Below are 17,654 nucleotides of genomic sequence, written 5' to 3' on the forward strand. Positions count from 1 at the left end.
GTTCTTCACTTTTTTATCCATCCATCAACCCATCCGTTCATTCATTCCAGTGTCGTACAGCCTGCCAGTTCCAAGTTCTCCAATTTTCATGGAGAATCATACCTGTACATAGGCTAATATTAGGATGGAGTCGACGCTCCCAAAGGCATTTTAAAACCACTGTCAGCTCTCTCCAGGGAGGAATCCATCTACCTCTTCTGTCTGCATTCAGGAGGATAATGGTTCAATCCCGCATCTGGCCATCCTGATTTAGGGTTTCCATGATTTCCCTAAATCGCTCCAGGTAAATGCTGGGATGGTTCCTTTCAAAGGGCACAGCCGACTTCCTTCCCTAATCCAATGAGACCAATGACCTCGCTGTCTGTTCTCCTCCCCCAAAGCTACCCAACTCTTCGTATGCATCTGGTGTAAATTGCATAGTCAAGTGTGACACTGTTTGTGAAAGTTTTAGCACATCATGTAAATGAGGCAGAACCTGTGAACTAGTTTGGCATTTATCTAAGTGTATGTGGGAAACCTAACAACCCCATCCAGGCTGGCTGACAAACTGGTTCCTGTCATTAATCCACTGGGCTGATTTGAGATAGGCCCAAAGCTTCTCCTTGTGTCCTGGAAGCAGGGAATCTAATGTGCGTGGCTATCTGGACTGGTTCACTTTTGTATATTTGTGTTAATTCTTTCTGTAAATCTTGTAGTAACTTAAATTTAGTGCCAGTACAATACTGAACTGATCCACTGACCTACTGAAGAAGTCTTATAGCAAATAGTTCTCTGAATTTGAAACAAGGCTTGCATTACTCCCCACAAATGATTAACAGCAGTTCATGTATATTTTGTTTTAGTTTGCCATTTTTTGAGTACTTGTCCATGAGAGCTCTTGCTAGTTCTTTTAAACCTTAACATTCCTCCCATCTCAGAACATCAGTGTGCAAATGATTAACGTTTAATTTCATTTTATTTTTCTGGTGCTACACCAGATCTGCAACCAATCCAATCTACTAAAAAATAACAGAATGGACTTAATGCATAGAAATTTAAAATCCAGATGTATGTCCTATTAGGTCCTTGCTGCAAAGTTCAATTGATCACACACTTCCTTTATTGGCAAACCACAACAATTGTAAAGATTGCTAAATACTTTCCTGCAGGCAGATCTAACTGTATGTTACCTCAGCGATCTGTTTTTCATATTCTTTTAATGTTCAGAATTGTCAGATTGTTTGGCTGTATAATTTTTATTGACTTTTCTTTTTGCCATTTCCTTTTGTCATTTTGCTTTTAAGCCCTGTGCTTTTTAATTTCATTGAAATGTAAGTGAGCTTTGTATGGAGGAGACATTGAGTTGCAGACAGACATAACGAAAAAGACTGCTGAAATATTAAAGCTTTCGGACACACACACACACACACACACACACACACACACACACACACACACACACACACACGAGGCTAATGATGCCAGATGGAGCATGCTAGGGGCAGGATAAGGGTGTTAAGTGCAGTGTCAGGAAGTTGTGCTGGAGGTGTGAGAGAGAGTGTGTGTGTGTGTGGGGGGGGGGATAGAGAAGGGGTAAGGACTTACAGACCCTTTGCCAGGATAGACATGTTTGGTACTGGAATGTGAACAACAAGGGGATAGGTACGTGGGACACAGGGTCTTCTGGAGGTTTAAGCTGGGTTTTTATGGGAACAGATGATACATTGTACAAAGCATTCCCACTTATGCAATTCTGAAGTGCCAGGGTTGCCACCCCATATCCCTGCTAAACTGTTTTTAATTAAAATTTATTTAATGAGATTTTTTCCGTAGTTACACTTTCTGAAAAATTTAGCACCAATCAAGAGTAAAAGATATAAATAAAATGCGGAAGTATGGTTGCCTATCCTTTACCAGGCAATAATGAGAGGTTTTCAGGTGGTAACAAGCAACTGTGTATGAGTAAACTGCCCTCTTCAGATTTCCTTATATCATCATGTAAAAAACTGAGATAATTTTATTGTGACTATGATGGAATAGCGTTGCCTTAGCAAAGGTAGGCAAAACTTAGTGTTGTCATGATTTTGTTTCTATGCCAGCAGTTGTCGAGACACATAGCCATTCGGTCCCAAAACTGCAGCTCCCTCACAGCGTTATTAAAGCAGTTAAAAATACCCTCAATCCATTTAATGTTAGTATTGATAAAAATGTTTTATTTAACATTCCTACTGGTAAAGTAGCATCTTCAGATGTTACTTATCTCCTGCTTTCTATTAAGTTGGGAAAGCAACACACACAGTACACTGATGGGGGAAAAAAATCGCAACACTAAGGAGGAGATGTGTAATATAAACTAATGTTGGTCAACTGTTTCTATATCTGAAACATGTCTATACAGATTTCATCGCAGTTGCATTTGAGTAGTGCTAGTAATGCCACTGTAAGGATGCAAATCAGGTTTCCTTCAAATAAATGCTGTAACAGTTGTGAGCACACTGCCAGTGTGATTTCAGCTCTCTGAGACTGCAGACGTGTTTGCTAGTTGTGTGTGCGTGAGTGTGTGTGTGTGCGCATGGTTTTTTGTGTGTGTGTGTGTGTGTGTGTGTGTGTGTGTGTGTGTGTGTGTGTGTGTGTGTGTGTGTGTGTGTGTGTGTGTGTCTACTGCTGGCAAAGGTTTTAATGACCAAAAGCTATAATTGTGTGAATCTTTTTGTTTGTGCCTATTGTGACTCAGCATCTCTGCTATATGGTGAGTAGCAACTTTTCTTTTCTGGTGTTGTTATATTCCATCCTGGATTTTCCATTGTTTGAACAGTATTTTTGTCAGTCTGGATGTGGCTGTAGAAAGATGGTCTTCTTTTCCTAATATGCCTGTAATTTCTTCAATATATAAAATTCACTATTATGATGTCTTCTGTATTACGTTTGATCTTTAACAAGTCGCAAAATTTACCTTGTTATTTTTCTTTCTGTGATTTCCAGTGCTTCCCTCATCACCTCTCTGTTCAGGGTTAAACATTCTGCTGCATGAAGTGCTTCGGAATGAATCATTGTAGATTAGGGTTTAAGTTTAGCATTGATGGGTTCTGATTTCTTATTATATATTTCCTTAGGTAGGTAATATGCTGTTTTTGTCTTAGTAACTCTTGCCTTAATGGCTTCCTTCTCCAAAATATCGTGTTTAATTACCTCTCCTAGATACTTGAATGTGTTAGTTCTCTCAATTTCTCCTTATTCCATTTTTATTGTTGAGATATGTAAATTGATGTAGACAGATTTTATTGTTTACTCCATTGTGTTGTAATTACTTGGTGGTGATTATGCATTTTGAGGTGTGTAGTTGTTATTCACGTACTGATCAATAAATAATGTTATTTCAGAAAAATTTCATGCTTTTCTTAAAAAATGCGGAACAAAAGATTGAGCCCAGACACTGGTGTGAAAGTGAGATTTTATAAATATTACAATTGAAGTCGTGTATGGAAGTCCAGAGCCGGTTTGGAAGTTATGTGTATGCTGATCATTAATTTTTTGTTGATTGATCATTCATGTGTGCAGACTGCCAACTTTTTTTCCTCACTCAAGGCTAAAAATGGGTGGTACAGCCCTAACTGAACTTCCAGTGGTTGAAAAGCTGATGGGGCATGAAAATGATTCAATAAGAAAATTTGCCATGAAGGTGTATTTTGTCCATGACAAATTATAGGATGGTGTAGAAAATCCTCCTTTGCATCTGACAAGAGGAGAAAATTTTTGGAAGAAGAGAGACAAAAAAGGCACATTCACATATTATACTGTCCATCAACAAGATGAAGTATCCTCATATAAGGGACACAAATATGGCAGCAGAAGCTTGGACAGCCTTGTAAAAGGCATTTGAAGACTCGGGACTCTTACGTGGAGTGGGCTTGCTTAGATATTAATCACAACCAAATTAGATAAATGCAAGTCATAGATGACTACGCCAATTGAATAATAATGATCACATTTAAGTTAAATGAAATGAAGTTTCTGGTAAGCGAGGACTGGATAGGAACTTTGCTCCTGGCTGGATTACCTGATCATTATCGGCCTATTATAGTGGCACTTGAAAACATTTGTACATGTATCAGGAGATGGTATTAAAGTGAAACTGTTACAAGACATCAAACCTAAAGACCCAAATGGAAATGAAGAATCTGCTGTACATGCAATTAAACAGAGGCCTACAAAATGCGTTATTAAATGGTACAAGTGCAACAAACTAAATCATTCTGCTAACAATTCCTCTAACAAAGATGTAAAAGGAGAAAGCTTGTCAAAAAATGATGATGACATATATGTATTTAGGAAACAGTCAAATCAAAAGAAAGTTTTTTGTGCAGCTGATGTTAAGCAGTATCCTGTGCCTTGACTCATATTTCAAATGATGGAAGGAAGCTTCATAATGCCAAGCCATTTGATAGTTCAGCGGCCATTGTGGGAGGTGATGGCTTAGTAGCAGAGACTACTGGAAGTGTTAATCTGACCTTCTATACTGGTGATAAAACTATAGAAGAAGATACAGCTGATGTGATTCATACTTCAGACTCACTTGTAAATTTACTCTGTTAGTAAAATTGTAAACAAAGGGTATAAAGTCATTTTTAACCAAAAAGGTGGATTCATCTACAACACAGAAGGTGAACTAATTGCCAAAGCAAAGCCTAAGAGTGGAATCTATTGTTTGAATACAAATGAAGTGAAACGGTGCAACTATACAAAAGATAGTTGAATCTTATGGCATCATTGGCAAGGACATATGAATTGCAAAAGTATACAGAAATTATCAAAGATTTCAATGGGACTAAATGAACTTATTGTGATAAAGGATCGCCTTAAGTTATGCATTGTGGGAAAATACTCAAATCTTCCACTCAAACCCAGCTAAAGATATTTTAAACACATCTCAGACTTAGTACATTCTGATTTGTGTGGGCAAATGGAGACAGAATCTATAGTATGTGTGAAGATGGCAGCCAGTGCAAAAGTATGTCGTGCTTCTCCTAGGAATAATGTAAATATTGCCAGTAAAAAGAAACCGTGTGCAAATTGTAAGGATGAAATATTGAAACTACACGAACGAGTATCCAGTCTATTATCAGTACACTAAAAAAGGAAATGAAACTACACGAACGAGTATCCAGTGTATTATCAGTACATTAAAAAAGGAAATTACTAAACTTCAAACACCAAAATGTGGACCGCTGATAAAGAAAAGTGCGCTAAAAATTCCGCCAGAAACCATGCCCTTTTCTGACGAGTGGTCTCAAGTGATCAAGAACAAAGTTAAAAAAGTGTTCCAAGAAGCAAGAAGAAAACAGTGCTATGAAGTTTAAAATCAAGGATTCAAAAGCACAAATACCTCATAATGAGCAAAATGGAGTGAAACACCGTAACCATGATTTGTGTGAAAACTCGCGATCTGTTAGGCCTCAAACAACTGCTGCAAAAGGAAATAAAGTTCTTGTTTTAAGTGATGGTCATGGCAGAAACTGTGGGAGTATACTACAAGACGAAATACCCAAAAAATTTCGTGTGCAAAGTATTATAAAACCAGGGGCACCAATTAAGGAAGTTGTGAAAAACGCAGACAAATTAAATGATAACTTCTTCATCAACGATGCTTTAATCATTATTTGTGGCACAAATGACACTGATAAACCTGTGGAAGAATTGCAGAAGAACGTGAAAGATTCTTTGGAATACATACTTAAACTCACGCAAAAAACAAATGTAACAATTCATCCAATACCTCTTAGATATGATGTACAAGTTCTAAATGGAAAAATCAAAGCTGCAAACCACATTATGTTAGAAAAAATCAACACTGCCACAGGCGCGTGTAGGAGGAGATTATCTGTGAATTTCGAAATCGAACACCTGAAAAGAAACGAATCTAAAACTCATCGTTTACATCTAAACAAACAAGGAAAGATTCACATTTGTAATAGGCCTGCTTCTTTCATACACATGGCGAAAACTGAAAAACCAAGTACCATACGCAAACGGACAATCAGATAGAAAGTGCCAGTCTCAAAGTGATACAACCAATGTCATAAAGTCATACTGTAATAATAAAGGAATGATTCAGTTAGCCAAGAATCTAGTTACAAACTGTAGATCCAAACATATAAAGTATCCTTTTTTAAGAAAGCCCTTGGAGTCAGGTGTAATTGATGTTAAAAATCTGCTTCTGAAGAAATGTTAGCCGATGGTTTCACAAAATCACTTATCAATGCCAGACATGGAACATGTATAAGAAACTGTAGCTTTGTGAAGAAAGTGAAGGAGTAATTGTACATTTAGACTTCATACTGTGTGTTGATGTCAGTTTAAGGGTACATGTTGAGATATCTAAATTGATATCGACAGTTTTTTTGTTTACTCCTTTGTATTGTAATCAGTGGTGATAATGGGTTCTGGGGTAATATGTACTGATTAATTAATAAAACATTATTTCAGGAAGCTTTCATGTTTATATTAAAAAATGCCCAAAAATTACATTTGAGGCTGCCTTCATGCTTGTCATAAATTTGATTTTCTCAAACAAGATTTGCTTTTCCAGATTGTTTTAAGCAATTCTAATTGTCTAGTGGTTGTTTCCACTGAATCTAAAAAAAGGTAGTTAGGTCATCCATCTATTTTTAGACTGTTCCTTTTGTAATCTAATATTTACTTTCTCCTAATGACATTCTCTCTTCCCTTATGAATTTTTCTAGAATACAATTAGAGAGAAGAAAGGAGAGACCATCTCCCTGCCGCACTCCAATTTTGATCTCAAAACTTCTAGGAATTTCACTTTACAATTGGTTTTTGTACTCACTTAATTAGAGCTATAATTTTGCTTTCTAAGCCCAGTACATTGAGTATTTCGAACAGTGACTTTCTTTCACGTGAGTCATAAGCTTCCCTGAACTTAACGTAAATGATTAACAAAATTGTAGATCTTCTTTTCAGATACATTATTTTTGACTTTTGGCTGACAATCTATTTTAAACATGATTTATTCTTTCTAAAATCACATTGATATTCACCAGTTTGAAAGTTGAGTAGTTGCTGGTCTGCCCAAGCTAATAATTCTTTTTGATAAAATTTCATAGGTGACCAATAGGAGAGAAATGCCTCTGTAATTGTTCACATCGGTTTTGTCTCCAGCTTTCTGCAGTGGACGGATTAAGGCCATCTACCAGTCTTGAGCAGTCTCTTCTGTGAAGTTTATTATTATTATTATTATTATTATTTAGTAGTAGTAGTAGTAGTAGTAGTAGTAGTAGTATTGTTCTGCTGTCAAGGCTTTTCAATTCACCATTATTTATGACATACTTTTGCTTAATTTACAGTCCTCTCCACCCACAAACTCTTCGGGGAATTCTGGTGGAACAACTGGAACCATCACAGAAGAACACATCAGAGCTTCTTTGCTATCCGCTGTTGAAGATAAAGTGCGCCGTAGACTTCGAGAACAGTTCTCTCAAATGCAGGCTGAGATAGAAACTCTGACTCGTACCCAGCAGGAACTAACTCAGGGCAAAAATAAACTTGATGACATTATAACAAGATTGGAGAAGGAACAGGTAAAGTGGGTCATTTAAGAGACAAGTTAACTGATTTACACTGTACTTTTTTCTCTTAGACTGTTCTTTAGCAAAAGTTTTAATTTCTTTCTCATACATTTGCCATGAGGATTTGCACTTACATGTCTAAGGTTCAGTACAGAGGTTTATATTCTGATGCAAAAGTCTTTAAAGTTTTTAGCAGGCTGTTGGTAGAAAAATGTAGGAAATTGGGAATCCACAGATATTCAAAAACAAAATAATTTAACAGAATATTTGGACTTATGGATATACATTCAAGTTAATACAGTCTAGTATGTAGACAGATTCTTAGTATTAACTTGTAGAGAGAAACATCAGCTGGGTAGTGTATGAAAAAGAGCAGTGGTTCTTTTTCTCCCAAAGTAGTTACTTTTCATCTGATATATGTAAAATCCAAATCTAATTTTCATAATTAGCAGTGAGAGTAGATTAGCACTAGTCGTAATTTGTTGTTAGTATGCTTTACAGAAACAAGCTGCAGGGCTGCTTCTGCCTGTTTATGTATAAATTGTCTAGTCCATGTTCCTGAAAGTTTTCTTTCATGATGGAATTTATGAAATTGAATATGTAAATTAATTTAAAAAAATATAGTGATTTTTCTCAAGGAAACATATGGTATTAAAGTACCTGGTACAAAATCATGACTGTATTAGTTTGGGTTGTCAGCGTACCCTGTATTTGGGTTGTCAGAATTGTTGTTGTTGTAGTCTTCAGTCCTGAGACTGGTCTGATGCAGCTCTCCATGCTACTCTATCCTGTGCAAGCTTCTTCATCTCCCAGTACCTACTGCAGCATACATCCCTCTGAATCTGCTTAGTGTATTCATCTCTAGGCCTCCCTCTATGATTTTTACCCTCCACACTGCCCTCCAATACTAAATTGGTGATCCCTCGATGTCTCAGAACATGTCCTACCAACCAATCCCTTCTTCTAGTCAAGTTGTGCCACAGGCTCCTCTTCTCCCCAATTCTATTCAATACCTCCTCATTAGTTATGTGACTTACCCATCTAATCTTCAGCATTCTTCTGTAGCACCACATTTCGAAAGCTTCTATTCTCTTTTTGTCCAAACTATTTATCGTCCACATTTCACTTCCACACATGGCTACACTCCGTACAAATATTTTCAGAAACGACTTCCTGACATTTAAATCTATACTCGATGTTAACAAATTTTTCTTCTTCGGAAACACTTTCCTTGCCATTGCCAGTCTACATTTTATATCCTCTCTACTTTGACCATCTTCAGTTATTTTGCTCCCCAAATAGCCAAACTCCTTTACTACTTTCAGTGTCTCATTTCCTAATCTAATTCCCTCAGCATCACCCGACTTAATTCGACTACATTCCATTATCCTCGTTTTGCTTTTGTTGAGGTTCTTCTTATACCTTCCTTTCAATACACTGTTCATTCCGTTCAACTGCTCTTCTAAGTCCTTTGCTGTCTCTGACAGAATTACAATGTCATCGGCGAACCTCAAAGTTTTTATTTCTTCTCCATGGATTTTAATATCTACTCCGAACTTTTCTTTTGTTTCCTTTACTGCTTGCTCAATATGCAGATTGAATAACATCGGGGAGAGGCTACAACCCTGTCTCACTCCCTTCCCAGCCACTGCTTCCCTTTCATCTCCCTCGACTCTTATAACTACCCATCTGGTTTCTGTACAAATTGTAAATAGCCTTTCGCTCCCTAAATTTTACCCCTGCCACGTTCAGAATTTGAAAGAGAGTATTCCAGTCAACATTGTCAAAAACTTTCTCTAAGTCTACAAATGTTAGAAATGTAGGTTTGCCTTTTCTTAATCTTTCTTCTAACATAAGTCGTAAGGTCAGTATTGCCTCATGTGTTCCAACATTGCTACGGAATCCAAACTGATCTTCCCCCCGGCTGGCTTCTATCAGTTTTTCCATTCGTCTGTAAAGAATTCACGTTAGTATTTTGGAGCTATGGATTATTAAACTTATAGTTCAGTAATTTTCACATCTGTCAACACCTGCTTTCTTTTGGGATTGGAATTATTATATTTTTCTTGAAGTCTGAGGGTATTTCGCCTGTCTCATACATCTTGCTCACCAGATGGTAGAGTTTTCTCAGGACTGGCTCTCCCAAGGCTGTCAGTAGTTCTAATGGAATGTTGTCTACTCCGGGGGCCTTGTTTCGACTCAGGTCTTTCAGTGCTCTGTCAAACTCTTCACGCAGTATCACATCACCCATTTCATCTTCATCTACATCCTCTTCCATTTCCATAATATTGTCCTCGAGTACATTGCCCTTGTATAGACCCTCTATATACTTTCACCTTTCTGCTTTCCCTTCTTTGCGTAGAACTTCCATCCGAGCTCTTGATATTCATGCAAGTGGTTCTCCTTTCTCCAAAGGTCTCTTTAATTTTCCTGTAGGCAGTACCTATCTTATCCCTAGTGAGATAAGCCCCTACATCCCTACATTTGTCCTCTAGCCATCCCTGCTTAGCCATTTTGCACTTCCTGTCGATCTCATTTTTGAGACGTTTGTATTCCTTTTTGCCTGCTTCATTTACTGCATTTTTATATTTTTTCCTTTCATCAATTAAATTCAATATTTCTTCTGTTACCCAAGGGTCTCTTAGCCCTCGTCTTTTTGCCTATTTGATCCTCTGCTGCCTGCACTATTTCATCCCTCAAAGCTATCCATTCTTCTCCTATTGTATTTCTTTCCTCCATTCCTGTTAATTGTTCCCTTATGCTCTCCTTGAAACCATGTACAACCTCTGGTTCTTTCAGTTTATCGATGTCCCATCTCCTTAAATTCCCACATTTTTGCAGTTTCTTCAGTTTTAATCAACAGTTCATAACCAATAGATTGTGGTCAGAGTCCACATCTGCCTCTGGAAATGTCTTACAATTTAAAACCTGATTCCTAAATCTCTGTCTTACCATTATATAAACTATCTGATATCTTCTACTATCTCCAGGGTTCTTCCATGTATACAACCTTCTTTCATGATTCCTGAACCAAGTGTTAGCTATAATTAAGTTACGCTCTGCGCAAAATTCTACCAGGCAGCTTCCTTTTTCATTTCTTTGCCCCAATTCATATTCACCTACGTTTCCTTCTCCCCCTTTTCCTACTCTCGAATTCCAGTCACCCATGACTATTAAATTTTCATCTCCCTTCACTACCTGAATAATTTCTTTTATCTTATCATACATTTCATCAATTTCTTCGTCATCTGCAGAGCTAGTTGGCATATAAATTTGTACTACTGTAGTTGGCATGGGCTTCGTGTCTATCTTGGCAACAATAATGCGTTCACTATGCTGTTTGTAGTAGCTTACACGTACTCCTATTTTTTATTCATTATTAAACCTACTCCTACATTACCTTTATATGATTTTGTGTTTATAACCCTGTATTCACCTGACCATAAGTCTTGTTCCTCCTGCCACCGAACTTCACTAATTCTCACTATATCTAACTTTAACCTACCCATTTCCGATTATAAATTTTCTAACCTACCTGCCCGATTAATGGATCTGACATTTCACGCTCTGATCTGTAGAATGCCAGTTTTCTTTCTCCTGATAACGACGTCCTCTGGAGTAGTCCCCGCCCAGAGATCCGAATGGGGGACTATTTTACCTCCGGAATATTTTACCCAAGAGGACGCCATCATCATTTAGCCATACAGTAAAGCTGCATGCTTTCGGGAAAAATTATGGCTGTAGTTTCCCCTTGCTTTCAGCCGTTAGCAGTTCCAGAACAGCAAGGTCATTTTGGATAGTGTTACAAGGCCAGATCAGTCAATCATCCAGACTGTTACCCTGCAACTACTGAAGAGGTTGCTGCCCCTCCTCAGGAACCACACGTTTGTCTGGCCTCTCAACAGATACTCCTCCATTGTGGCTGCACCTACGGTATGGCTATCTGTATCGTTGAGGCATGCAAGCCTTCCCACCAACGGCAAGGTCCATGATCAGAGTACCCAAGTTAATAAAGTCATGATTTTGTACCATTGTGATTCTTTTCAACAAGGTACTTTTTAACCCCATATGTTTCCTTTAGAAAATTTAGTACACTTTTTTCTTCACTGATAATGATATGCGTAAGTATCTGTAATGTAAGTTATGTAGTTCCATTAAATTTTACAAGACAAAAATAAAGGTTACACCTGTATAAAGATATTTTTTTCTCTTATTTGAAAAGTTTTTCGTTGTCTACTTGAGCAGCATGAAGGTGAATATTCAGCTTCATTTGAAAAGAATAAATCTGTATTCCTCCCTCCTTATACTATGTATTTATACTTTTTCTATACAGTTGAAGTGTAAGGGTCATTAATGAGAACTGGAAAATTTTTACATTATTCTCGAGGACAGGGTCCTAAATGAGCAGTTTGAGATTTCCTTCTTCTGACTTGCTGATAAAGGAATCAAACGTAGGAAAGAAAATTAAATGTAGGTATAAAAAACTGCCATGTTGCTCTAAAACAGTTATGTGGGATGATGAATTGAGATACAATGGATTAGATTGTGAAAGGGATTGGAACATGAGGAAGTAATTCAATTAAATAATAATAATAAAAAAAAGACCTCACATACACAATGTTTTGTTAGCATGATACCCCCAGTAGAGGACATTGTAAGAAAGATTAGTAACAAGAACAGTCTTGTTTATGTTCCTATCATTCACTAAATGCCTCAGCTGTATGCTGAGAGGTTACCTTTACTCCTTCCATTATTTATACACCACTCTGGAAGTTTCAGTAATAAGACCTAGCAATTTGGAAAACTATCATTGATATCAAAATAATACTTACATGTAAATAACAGACTGTTAGTTGCAGATATTGCAATGTGAAGAAACAGAAAGACTGTAATAGAAGATAGCAAAAAACTGAAACTTCATTACACTCTCAAATGAGTGTAACAGAAGAGTTAAGAGACCAGATTCACAGCTTATCGAAAGATGAGCTAAGGTCCTTAAATGAAGTGTGGGATACTCTTTCAGAGTTAGTAGTAGGAACAGGTATGTCATTATATAGATGCCAAAACAATATAAGATAAACAAAAGAAAAAATGCAGTGGAATGATGAAGTAAAATAATGCTTCGAGGGTGCAAAAGAAGACAGATTTCATTTTGTTTCCCTTGTTTGCTTTTCATTCAAAATATCAAATTGTTCTACCAGAAATAACCTTAAGTGCCATTATATATTAAAAGAACAGGTTAGACATTTGACAGACATGGGAAACAAAGAGTATATGGAGTGTGAGTGGTTAATAAAAGCTGGAAAGATATTGAAATACTCAGCGATTGGAACTGGTAATGATCAATCTATTGTTTAAGAACAGTGACTAAAAGAAATGTGTAAACTACAAAAGCGCAAACCTTCTGACTTGTGGGTTAAAAAGATGAGTCCATCCCGCAGAATGGATTGAGGAAATCCATGAAACCTTAATTGCAGGAGGAACAGGATGGTTATAGAACTAACAGATCAACAATAGATCTCATTTTTGGTGAGAGAACGCTATTTGAAAAACACTGTGAGAAAATCCAGTGAATCATACTTATATTCTTAAAAATGAAGAGGCATGAGACTGTGTACCATGAAAAATTATGTGGAAATGTTGGTGACAGAAAAAGTACATATTGATCTTTTGTTCTGAAGAACTGTATAGAAATGATAAGTGTGCATACAGATCCATGCGAGATGATGAAAATGGTTTAAAACTTAAAGTAGAGTCCAATTAGGATGTTGCTTGTCACCACATCTCTTCGTTGGTATAATGAACAAAGTAATAAAAGCAGTAAAATAAAAGAACCGTAATACAAATGCCTCAGTTTTTGCTGATCATGTTGTGTAATGGGGTGAAATGGAAGTTCTTTACAAATTAATCTTCAGCAAACTGAATTCCAAAAAATAGTAGTGATCATCAGTAGAACAAAGAGTTGGTGTGGAAATGACCAGAAATCCTTTTGAATGTTGGAAATGAAAAGATCATTATAGATGACAATTTCAAGTATGTAGACAAAATTGTCTCTTCAAACGATACCCTCTCTTAAGAAATTGCCAACAGAAAGCAAATAACTTCCAAATTCTGTCACATTATTCATCAGTTACTGCGTTACAAAACTTTACTATTATTTTAAAGATTTACAAACAGCAACTTGTCTTGGATATAGCGTCGTTACCGCAATACCAGTAATCATCACCAGGCAAACGAAGTGCAGTTCCTCCAGTCTTGCTTTCAAGAAAATTGAAGGATAAATTAATATGTGGAAACATGGCAGTAGCTTCACCTGGAAAGGATCTTAAATGGCATAATAGAGCTTGAAAGACTATACTGGCATGGTAATAGGGAACTAATGTCTTTACATAGAATCCTAATACAGTATTTTGAAATAGCTATACCAGGGAAAGTATCTGACAGGAAATTTCATGATAATTTGTGAGAAAGGCAATGGCAATAAATGTATAATTGTTATTGCAACAAGCCAATATGTTTGAGCTCCTTCTAGGATGTTCTACCCACCCATATCCAATTACACCCAACTTGCTGGAGTCAGGAGCAGTTGATGATGATGATGATGATGATGATGATGATGATGATATGATAAAGATGATGTAGAACAGATCAGTCACTCCTGGGTTCATATTCTGTTATTTGTAGAAACTTAGATCTGGTGTGACAGTCATTGTGGATTTAATTTTTAGGCACTATCCTACTTCTATGTTCCCAAATGTGTGGATCCCTTTATTTGCATCTTAGGTAAGTAATGCACAGTACAGATATAACAGGTCAGATAGACTGTATATAATTCATGGTCAAATACTAATTTTGTCTGTGTTCTTTTTATTTACAAAGTAAATGTCCAACTGTTGTAAGCCTGTGATGTAAATGTTTGGTACTTTTGTCGAGTTGTACTTCTGGCTGCTGTATCCAACTTTAATTAGTGATGTTATTAATTAGAGTTTTCCATGCAGTAGGGGCTGTTAAAGGAAAGGTTGGATTTTATGATGTTATTATTCATTTATGTATGTTTGTTTTGCATTCATAATATTACCCTTCAGCTTTTGTTAATCACTGTGGTTACATGTGTACAAATTTTTCAAAAACATTCTGTATTAGGAGTAGCGAAAAGGTAGAACCAAACTTTCAGTGAACATTTCTCACATATAGAGAAAGAAAATGTTATATGGACATGGCTCCAGAAACATTTTATTTCCATTTTATGACTCGTTTTGTACTTCTCTTCATAATCACATTAATCATTGGAAACACATAGAAACAGAACATACCAGCATTAAATGAAACAGTTTATTACTTGAAATGTTTAAAATGCCCTCCTTTAGTAAGGATGCATGCATCAAATCACCTTCACATTGAATTTCTGATGCACTTATGTATTCCTGGAGGAATGTGTATTGTTTCATAGCGTTCCACAATATGGGTATGAAGACTCTGCATGTCTTGCATTGGAGTTCTGTACACAAGAGTTTCAAGTGCCCGCACAAATAAAACTCTAGTGGTTTTGGTCTGGAGAACTTGGAAGCCAAGGAATGGTACATGTCTACCTATCCATCCATCACAGAATTTGTTATTTAGAAGACTACAAACATTAACACAGAAATAAGGAGGAGCTCCATAATGTATAAAGTACACATTTTGTCATGCTCATAAAGGCACATGTTCTACCAGAACCAGAGCACATACAGTATTCTCTGAGAAAGCAGAGTCACCAACAGTGCTGGCCCAAACACTGACTGATTGTGAACAGAAGTAAAAAATGAGCTCTAACATGGAAATATAGTGTTTACAGACCCATATCCGTTTAATATATTTGGTTCTTCTATGTGTGAATAATGTTTCCTGATTGTATGGCCGTGCCATTTTGTTACAGCCTGTATAACAACAAGCATAAAATCAATAAGCTAAGTAACTTAAATTCAAAAATTCGCCACAAAATAGTACAAATTTCCGGCTGTGGTGGCTGAGCAGTTCTAGGCGCTACAGTCTGGAACCACGCGACCGCTATGGTCGCAGGTTCGAATCCTGCCTCGGGCATGGGAGAGTGTGATGTCCTTAGGTTAGTTAGGTTTAAGTAGTTCTAAGTTCTAGGGGACTGGTGACCTTAGAAGTTAAGTCCCATAGTGCTCAGAGCCATTTGAACCAGTACAAATTTGCAAATGAGCAACATCTTGTGGTACTATAAAAGGAATATAATTTAAAATTTAATGTGTTAATTTATTACTAATAATATATTTTGAAAGAAAAATTAAATTATCTAAATATCCATTTTATTTCCTGCAAAATAATCGTAAATAAAAGATCTGTTTACTTCATCAGGTTGAACTTGATAAGAACATAACTGTCCTGGAGGACAAAGAACAAGAACTGGAGAAGGCTATTGCTCGATTATCTGAACAAGAAGCTATTGATGTTGATGAAGCTGTAACAACAACAGCCCCTCTTTACAAGCAGTAAGTACTTGTATATTAATAATGTAAATGTTAGTATTATGTATATAATGCATGGTGCAGTGGTGCCAACAGAGAAAAGCTCTTGTGTCTTCTCACTTATACTTATATATATATATATATATATATATATATATATATATATATATATATATATATATATATATTATTTGGGGGAAGTGTGACCTATAACACTATCAATGCTTGATCATTTATATTTTATTCCCTGTTCGATTAACACACAAAGCAGGTGTTTTAGAGAAAATAATGGGTACACTCTTGTAATTACATATTAATTCTGAAGTTAAATATCTGCACCAAAGGTTGCCGCTTTACTGTATAAATGAAACAAACTGTTTCCAAGTCCACAACTTAAGTAAAAAGATAGCATACTTGATGCTCACTTTGATTTGCTAATGTTATAACTTGTATTTTTATCAAATTGCATCATTGTCTAGTATGCATTATTTTAGGTAAATCCATATATAGATTGGTTGTCCCCAGAAGCATACACAATTTTTAGTTCTGGCAATGACTAACAAAAGAACTATCCAGTCTATTCCATAGGTTTGTTGAAATACTGCATTCATATTCAATAGACAGTGGTTTTACAATATAAATTAAAAATGTTGTTTCCTGGTAAATCAAAAATATTATTTATAGTTTGAATATTAATAGTGGACCACTAAACGATAAAACCGGCAATTGGAAAAGTTCTCTTCAACATGTTTGCCGTTGATACCTACAAGGCAGAGGCTTGTAAACAAGCATAAGCTTTAAGCTGGAATCATACTCATGCAAAAAACATGAAGTCTGTGTTCTGCACCTATGTGATGTTGGCAGAAAATTTATTTCTGCCAGAAGCAAAAATTATGTAAAAAGCCTTGTTTATACCAGGGGTTTGCTGATGACTGTGTAATTCTGTCAGAGACAGCAAAGGACCTGGAAGAGCAGTTGAATGGAATGGACAGTGTATTGAAAGGAGGATATAAGATGAACATCAACAAAAGCAAAACGAGGATAATGGAATGTAGTCGAATTAAATCGGGTGATGCTGAGGGAATTAGATTAGGAAATGAGACACTTAAAGTAGTAAAGGAGTTTTGCTATTTGGGGAGCAAAATAACTGAGGATAGTCAAAGTAGAGAGGATATAAAATGTAGACTGGCAATGGCAAGGAAAGAGTTTTTGAAGTAGAGAAATTTGTTAACATCGAGTATAGATTTGTGTCAGGAAGTCTTTTCTGAACCTGCCTTTCATTGTCTCCCAGCCATTCACGCCATATGACTTTACTTTCTTTATGCCTATCCCTGTAATTCGTTCCTTCCTCATTATTTTCACTTAAAATTATCAGCAATGACTCTAGACTTTCTTCCCTGTTGATTTGGGACCACACCTCTCTAGACCTCTTCATTCCATACTTCGTCTCTCAAGATTTTCAACAGTCTCCTGTGAAATCCCATTTCAGGCACTTCCAATTACTTGATTTGTCCCTATTGTACACATTTCACACCCATAAAGAGTTATGCTTCAAACAAAGCTTTTCAATAATCCGTATCTGGTCTCAAGGTTCATATTTCTGGATATAAGCAACTGCTTC

General features: G+C 36.5%; 1 protein-coding gene across 6 annotated transcripts in view; it reads left to right on the plus strand.

Annotated features, from left to right (window-relative positions):
- The window catches only part of LOC126363457 (tumor susceptibility gene 101 protein), a 126,471-nt gene that overhangs the window by 94,191 nt on the left and 14,626 nt on the right, over positions 1 to 17,654 (plus strand). For all 6 annotated transcript variants that reach the window (XM_050007969.1, XM_050007967.1, XM_050007968.1 and 3 more), the window contains 2 exons: positions 7,341 to 7,574; positions 15,924 to 16,057. In XM_050007969.1, the coding sequence (XP_049863926.1) occupies positions 7,341 to 7,574; positions 15,924 to 16,057 (368 nt within the window). The remainder of the gene's footprint in view (positions 1 to 7,340; positions 7,575 to 15,923; positions 16,058 to 17,654) is intronic.

Source organism: Schistocerca gregaria, chromosome 1, assembly GCF_023897955.1.
Source record: "Schistocerca gregaria isolate iqSchGreg1 chromosome 1, iqSchGreg1.2, whole genome shotgun sequence".
Classification (NCBI taxonomy): Eukaryota; Metazoa; Arthropoda; class Insecta; order Orthoptera; family Acrididae; genus Schistocerca; species Schistocerca gregaria.